This window comes from Ruditapes philippinarum, unplaced genomic scaffold, assembly GCF_026571515.1.
Source record: "Ruditapes philippinarum isolate M1 unplaced genomic scaffold, ASM2657151v2 ctg11592_1_1_1_1, whole genome shotgun sequence".
Classification (NCBI taxonomy): domain Eukaryota; kingdom Metazoa; phylum Mollusca; class Bivalvia; order Venerida; family Veneridae; genus Ruditapes; species Ruditapes philippinarum.
The window spans coordinates 1,071-9,278 of NW_026852365.1; the positions used below are offsets into that span (position 1 = coordinate 1,071).

Genomic DNA, 8,208 nt, shown 5'->3' on the forward strand with positions numbered 1-8,208 from the left:
GGCTTCACGTAGTCGTGTTCCCTTTATAAGACTATCGGGAATCTTCGTGTCTACTTCGTATTGTCTTTTTGAGGCTTAAAATGCCAGATTTCACCGATGATCACACGAAGAAAAGACAAAGACTACACGATTTGACAAGATGACTTGACGACGGCCTTACGAAGGGCAAAATTGACATACGAATTCAACACGAAAATGAACCTTCACAATGTCTTCGGGCAATTTTTTGGCATGCCAAATATTTTGGAACCGCTCACGAAGTTGCTGCCGGAGCTTGTAATATTCAGCCGGGGATCATACGAAGGCAACAGATGCCGTCACGAATGGCACGATGTTATTACGATCAGATCCGAATTTGAACATTTCCATATTCGTGTGTCCATCTGATGCCAAATTCGGGACAGTGTGACGCCTGCATAAGCATATTTCCAGAAAATAATAGAAGGGGCGTAACTATGGTATCCTTGTTGGAATCGACGAAAACGTGTGCATACATTACCTATCGTTGATAATTAAATCTAGGAAGCCGATATTTCTGGTGCCGGGACGATTTGGAAAATATAGGCCCGAAACTTCTTTGGACAAAAGTTATACAAAATACTGCACAACACCTTAAGGTTTTTACGTTGAAAAAATATGCCTACTGACCTGTTTCGATACTTACAATCGTAGGTGTCTTTTTTATAACAATCCAAATTGTAAAAAAACTTAGTTGTTGTAGTGTTATAATCTTAGTTTCGTATCAACAATCTCGTAATCTTGGTCACAACATTAAGATACGCGAATATTTCGAGACAACACCCCTGGATTAGATGCAAACCAAAAGTTCTATTTGTCGACATGCAATATGGCAGAACCAAACAATCTGTTCAACAATAAATTTAAGACCACTGCTAGCTTTTTAGGGGAGAACATTGAGCACATACTTCCTCCTTGTCGCCTTCATTGTGCCTCACACTACATATCTCAACAACGTGTATCACAGAAATGTCTTTGGCAATACCTTCATATCTTAGAACTGTGAACGAAAAGGGAGATGAATCTGCATGTAATGCACACATTATGTTATTATCGTTGTCTAACTGTTCAAAATGATTGACATGTTTCTTATTTTTTCTTATTAAATTATTGATGGAGTGACATATGTTTTATGTTTATATACAAGTTTGAATCACGCTTGATGGTAACATATAAACAGTTATTTAAAAAAAGGTTTTGATTAAGCAGTTAAACCGTTTTTATCAGCATAAACCAGGCACAATAGCTGATTCTTTGACACTAGCAAAGCAATGGTTATAGCTTCTTGCGGGATGTTTGAATCCAAAACGCTATTCCGGCCATTCGGATAAGGCTATATCGCCAGCTATTATGGTGCAAAAGTATATTCCCTCAAGGAATCGGTAGTGCGGATCAAATGAAAGATTGATTTCTTCTGTTACCATCCTCACGCTTCCATGTTGCAGTTTTAATGTTTTGAATGACTGATGGATTAGAACTTGATTGCGACATTAATAATCAAATTAAACAAACATCAATTATAGATCGCTTTATGTAGTAAAAATATTTTAATAGTATTTGTTGACATGTGTTTTAAAAGATTAGTACGCCAGTTGATTGCAACCCCGCTCCAATCCAGGCAATAGCAAGACATTGAGGATCGCCGGTAAAGGCCCCGGCCTGTGAGGACAGTAAAATGGTGAAATACCCACTTATGCTATATTGCCAGAAACTTTCACAACTTTTGTCGGTTAATCGATCGCGAATAATTCAAAGCTGTTACATATTTATGTTTGATATGACATGACACAATTATAAGATAGGTTGTGACAACCTTGTTAATGTATAGAACGTAGTTACCTTATTTGTGTACAATAAAGTAGAAATGAAAGCATTAAAGTGTTTATGTCGTTGTCATTGCTATCGCTTTTGCTGCTGCTGCTGTTTTTGCTTCTGCTGCTACTACTACTTATGCTACTAATGTTGTTGCTTATTTATTTATTTTTTTATTTATTTATTTTGGAGGAGGTGGTTTGATCGTTTCTTGTTGTTGTTTTTTTATTATTATTATAATTATCATCATCATCATCATCATCATTATCATCCTCATCATCATCATCATTACGGGAAGTCAAAGTCCTTGACCTAGAAGCTGGCCCGGGCTTTGGCTTGCCCGGCTATTGACTACAAGTGTATATTTAAAAGAAAATCAAATAAAAAATTATATATATTTATATATAGAATTCTATACCTATCAATGAAGTTTTCAGTGTCAGTTCAAGTCGGGCGCCGCCATTTTCAGCGTAATTCAATGATATTAGGCGGGATATTCTGATAACGAACAATCGCAACTTTTCGAATTAATAATAATCGTCGAATATTCCGAGTGAAAGAGGAAGCAGTGCATAAAATACTGATTGAACTTTTAAAATAGAAAAAAATTAACTGACTTCCCCGTTCACAGGCTTTGCCTAATTTTATTTCATTATTTTTTCAAAGTCCGAGCGGAGTCAAAGGCTCCGAGAGGTCTGTAGCATTCTTAGATAACATGTAGGACGTGTATCAATTCAAAATGAAATGAAATAAAAATGATTGAAAAATTAAGAAATATAAATATACCTAACGAGTTGCGAAAAAATTGTTAGTTAACGGGCGCCGGCATTTTTGGCACCGCCATTTTGAATCTACGTTGTCAAACGCTTAACAAACGCCTCAATGGTTGAATATTTAGACTGGTGTAAATGTTATGAATAGCGGCGCTTTTAAAATTTCATTCCGAAAAGGGTGTAAACTACACATATGTTTAATTATTAAACGATCCAGTCCTACAAAAACCGTCTGTTATTTATCGTTGTCGTCTCCGGAGCTTTTATTGAAGGCTGAACGCTACTATATTGACAAATTACTTGTTCTTGTTTAAAATCTAAAATTTGAAATTAATTTTGGATATTTAGTATGCCACACATTTCACACAAATGCCACAAAAATCTCTAAAACTTTGAAGTGACTGATCCAAATTAAAAGCGGGGCAAATCCATTACATTAATTCAACAAGTTAATGTTTAGTAATGCCAAAAATCAGATCTTTATATCATTTTGGAAATATTTGAATCAGTACTATGTTGTTGTTTAAATTGTTGTTGTTTTTTTGTTGTTGTTGTTTTATTTATTAAATATTTATTTTATTTTATTTTCTATTTTGGGGGGTGTTGTTTTTTTTGTTGTTTTTTTTTGGGGGGGTGTTGTTGTTTTTTTGGGGGGAGGGGTGTTGTTGTTGCTCCTGCTTGTGCATTCAAATCTCGCTTTTAAATGAACGTTTTGAAGTTTAGTTGCATTAATTTCCCCTGCATGTAAAATGAAATATTAAAATTATTATTATGATCTAGATGTTGTACACATTTACAGCTAATTTGCAGCATCGATTTTATATGACCTCCAAAGAAAACGAAAACAAAAGAATAATTAATATTGATGACATGTGTTATCAGTCACTGGAAAGGAGATGAATCAAATGTGTGGGATGGTAAAATATGACAAATAGATAAAAAAAAAATTAAAAATGGTGGTAAAACGCATTAAACTTTCAAAAATATTTCAACTTCTACATTTTGCAGGAATAAGTATAAATGGTCAACATAAAATATAAGGCATACATAAAATGACTATATATGTTGTTAAACTGCATATCGTTTAAAGCTGCATGGCTCAAATTGAGCCACAATTCTCAAGAAAATCAAAGTAATAAAATACATGTTACGTGCGATTAACTAATGACTGATTTTGCAATATCTACTAAGTAACTGACGCATTAAAGTATATTTTTGCATATTTTGACCTTTTTTGTAATTTCCTTGGATTTTAGTGCCGTTTGCAATGTGTAAATTTCTTTCTTTGTCCCCTACACAATATCTTATTTTTAAACATATTTTCAAAATTTCATGAAAAGTAGCATGGATTGAGAGGCATGTGGCTTTTACCATACAGTAATTTTCGTTAAGCCACTTTTCGTTTTTGGGAAATCTTTAAGAAGGATTTTGACAATTGTCAAGTAAACTGGTTGATGCCAAATGACTCAAAACTTACAAAAAAGTATTGTATCCATTTGGCTTTCAAAGTGACACCACTTTTGTTTTCTCCTTGAAATATTTCAAAACGTATGCATAAATTGCTTGATGTCGAAATAGCGGCATTCTATTGCCGAAAAAGTTAGTTGATATGAAAGTGGGAGGAATATCACTAAAAACTGCCGAAAAAAAGTTTAAAAAATTTCTAAATGTGTTAAAAACTAAAAATGGCTACAATATATTCTACATATATATATATACTTTCTTCAATAAATCCACGGGTTTACCGTTTATATTGGGAAAAAAACCAGACGATCAATATTGCATTAGTGAAGAGTAACTGTTAATGTTAAACAATGATTTTTGATAATTGTTTTACCGATCTAACAAAATATCGATGCTGCATGACATTTGACAGCGTGTCCGTAAAACAGATGGCTGCCGACGCTTTTATATTAAGTCAGCCGGCTCATCCACAGTGATTAATTTATCTGGATACTTGAAATCGCATCAGGACTATAGGTAAGATTCTTCTAAAATATCTAAATATTTTTATAATAATAATAATACTAATAATAAAAATGATAATTATATATTTTATTATAATTATATGTTAAGAAATTATAATTATGGCAAATTTATTTCAACAAAATATTATTTTGTTGGTATAATTTGAGAGTAGTTAAACATTATGTGCAAGTTACTACTTAATTAAGGGAGATGTCATCCAGAGTCCGGATATCCGAATGTTCGAATCATGATTCGGTGTCCGGAGTCTATACTGCAAAGTTCTGAAAACCTTGTTGAAATTTTATAACAGGCAAAAACAGTGATTCTAAAAAGATTTGTCATTACCTTGTATAGGCTACGGTTTACACATTTTGTATGAGTTTAATAAGTTATCACTACTCGTAGAAGACGTAAATCTTCAGTACTGATCTAAGCTTATATAAGCGCTAGTAAAGAAATGCATTATGAACAAAGTATAACTATATAATTATACTAAAATACAAATGCAATATTTTGCTCGCCAAAGGCTCGTTTAATATAATTTTATTCAACTCGTGTAATAAATTTAATATCTAATCAATACTCATTATTTATTTATTTATTTATTTATTTATTTTCTTTAACGTTGACATTTTCAACTGTTAAGAATAGTCACATTTGTACGCTATACAAAATATGTACTCATCTGACTAAATTTATTCTGAAATGGTGTAATCAGCCTCCTTGAATTTCACCATGTACATTTTTCAATAAACCGTATATAAAATTGTTATAATATTCTTAATTGTTGGTTGCATAATTCACCTTATTCGTAGCCTGTTTGAGACGAATGATTTTAGCATATAATATATGCCCTGTTTGCTAGTCAGTCAGTATATATTTTAACATTTTCCCATCTGAAAGAAGGACTAGTCCATTTAAGATATTAAATCGTTGTGAGGGTAAACATTATTACGCATCTTCATTCATTTATCTATATACTTATTTCATTTGTAGACAAACGTATTCCTTGTATCAGTGAAATCTATATAAGAAATGGCTCAAGTTCTCGGATTCGTTGTTCTCTTGACACTGGTATGTTTAAAGAACTTGAACTTATTCATAATGAAGTGTTTTGATCAAGTACTGCATGTATTTTGTAGGTCAATGTAAAAAAATACATTCTATAATTAAACCTTCAACTCATGTAGTTCTGTAAACAAATAAAAAATTAAACTATTAAATACATGATAAACTATGTCTGTAATTTCAACACGACTCGGGTTAAGAAACAGATACGTTAGAGTTTATTTTAAATTTAAGATTGTAATGTCTCTGCCCCTTCCTTATTTTCAGACATTTTTTCAAATGGTGAACGCAAATGCAAATCTGTGCAAGAACCTATCACTGTTCGATGTAAGTTGACATTTGATCAATTATTAATGTTTTTCAGGCACGATTTTTAGATGAAAAGGGTCGAAAAGACTTTAATTCTTTATGCAATACTATTGAATATGTTTGACAATTCAGCTGATTTATGTTTTTTTAAATAGGTATAGTTCACAAAATACTATCAATTAAACATTTACTTATCACGAATGATCGAATATAAGAGTATGCTATTCTTTGTGAACTTTTGTGTATGTCATAAATTCACATACATTTGTATCTTTTTGTACAATGGTGTCTTTTGGCATTTTTGCGACACATTTTATGTACGTCAAACATTCTGTTAGATTTCCATTCGCCATCTTAGCGTAACAGGAAAAAGATTTGATGCATGCCCACGCAAGGTGTTTTCGTACCTAAGTAAATGTTCGTACTTTCATAAATGTTCGTACCTACACACATATTCGTACCTACATAATTTCTGTTACTTAAATGTTCGTACCTACTCAAATGTTCGTATCTACATTTGATTTATCAAAAAAGGTAACAATGTTTTCCAATCTTATTCAGGATTGTGGAAACGGACATATTTGTGTGTGTGCGAACGGAAATGGAGTCGTATATGATAATCCTGGAGTCACACCCTGCAACAATCTGGTCTGCAGAGGTAAATGATGCTGTGTCAATTTGTCTATAAATGGCTGTGCTTGTGTAAAAATAACTTTATTATAAAAAATGCAACTGATATCAAAATACCGGTAACTTAACAATATAGATTCTATAACTGTATTCACACAAATGCATGGTTTCTTAGTTTTAAGACTATTTGTAATATATACAATGGAGGCGAACACAGCTGCAGTTGATGTTGTTTTAAAATGAAGCTCTTATAAACGTTTACATAACTTAGAGTAACAGTCAGTCAACAAAAGGCATTTCAGCATATACTACACAAGGAAAGCACATTACAAACCATTACATTGGTAATATGGATATCTGCATCAACTGACAAAGAATCCTGAAGGGATGCACTCTCCTCTTTGTCGTCCAAAATTCTTCCAATCCTCATGCGTACATATCTCGTGCATAAATTATTTCCCATGTATTTTGGTATTCCGGTAATTTGATAAGCGTGAAACATGTTTCTCTTTTTCAGACCCTGAATGCTACAGTATCACTGGTAGTTATGCTAAACCTAAAAAGGTAAATGGTGAATATCTGTATTGCGACTCTAGCGACGATTGTGGGAATAATTTTGTGTGCACGTATTGCGGTTACTGTTGTCGTGTGGCAAGCGGAAAGCACACTACAACAACTACACCTGCGACAACCACGACAACGTTTCGACCAGCATAAATCGATTTTTAGCTTGCAAAACTGACCTACTTATAACAAATGAATAAAATAATGTGCAAGCACTATTTAAAATCTTGTTGTTCTAACTTTTCGCATGGGTAGTCATGGTTTTCGTCATATTTGAATGGATCCATATGATCAAGTAAGGTTGGGCGGGGGAGAATATTTTGTTTTAAACATTTGCAAACATACATATAAAATTCTGATATTAACTGAAGTTTAAAGGGCAATGGCCAACATGCCAATATTTCATCATGTAGAACGAAAAGGGAGACACAGACAAAATGTTCATTTCTTCGTTTTCAATTTATTATTGTGTAAACATCCTCATAATCATGATGCCGTGTCAGTGTTATACCATACAGTTGTACATATTGACAATTAAACACCTTTTTTATTTCTTCTTTGTGCACTCTAAATTTAAAACAATAAGTGTGTTATTATTGTTTGCCTGAAAAACGCTTTGTAAACTCATTTCGAGGGAGAAAAAATAAGAGCTGCATATACATGTAATCCCTAACTAGTGTTTATTGACAGTTAAACACCTTTTTATTTCTTCTTTATGCTCTCTTAATTTCTTTAAAAATCAACTTCTGACGTTAATTCAAAGGAATTGTCCCTGTCTTTTCAACATGTATCACATACATGTACCCTTGTGGATTTTGCGACTTCGTAAAAATGTTATTGCACGGCCGTGTATACATTTTGACCTGACGTCATTTGCGTTATACAAAAATATAATGAAAAAAACACTTAATAATAGCGTCACGCTATAGGCACGTCAATGAAAAATGATTCTATTGTACTTTAAAGTTTGAACAGTCTTTGTTTTGTGTATGTGATAAATAGAATGTTATAGTTGTGGAGGTTCATTAGTGAATTTACTGAACTCCTTGAATAAAATAATATTTAT

General features: G+C 32.7%; 1 protein-coding gene across 1 annotated transcript; it reads left to right on the forward strand.

Moving 5' to 3' along the window:
* The first annotated feature begins 4,458 nt into the window (after window positions 1–4,458).
* Window positions 4,459–7,367, forward strand: LOC132758170 (uncharacterized). Its single transcript, XM_060749717.1, has 5 exons — window positions 4,459–4,583; window positions 5,568–5,645; window positions 5,907–5,966; window positions 6,510–6,606; window positions 7,096–7,367. The coding sequence occupies exons 2-5, from the start codon at window positions 5,607–5,609 to the stop codon at window positions 7,293–7,295; spliced, it is 396 nt and encodes a 131-aa protein (XP_060605700.1). The 5' UTR covers window positions 4,459–4,583; window positions 5,568–5,606; the 3' UTR covers window positions 7,296–7,367.
* The last annotated feature ends 841 nt before the right edge of the window (window positions 7,368–8,208 follow it).

Coding starts and splice junctions, on each gene's coding strand:
- LOC132758170 (XM_060749717.1), top strand. CDS start 5,607: ATGGCTCAAGTTCTCGGATTCGTTGTTCTCTTGACACTG. Junction 5,646..5,906: donor TCGTTGTTCTCTTGACACTG/GTATGTTTAAAG, acceptor CCTTATTTTCAG/ACATTTTTTCAAATGGTGAA. Junction 5,967..6,509: donor AGAACCTATCACTGTTCGAT/GTAAGTTGACAT, acceptor AATCTTATTCAG/GATTGTGGAAACGGACATAT.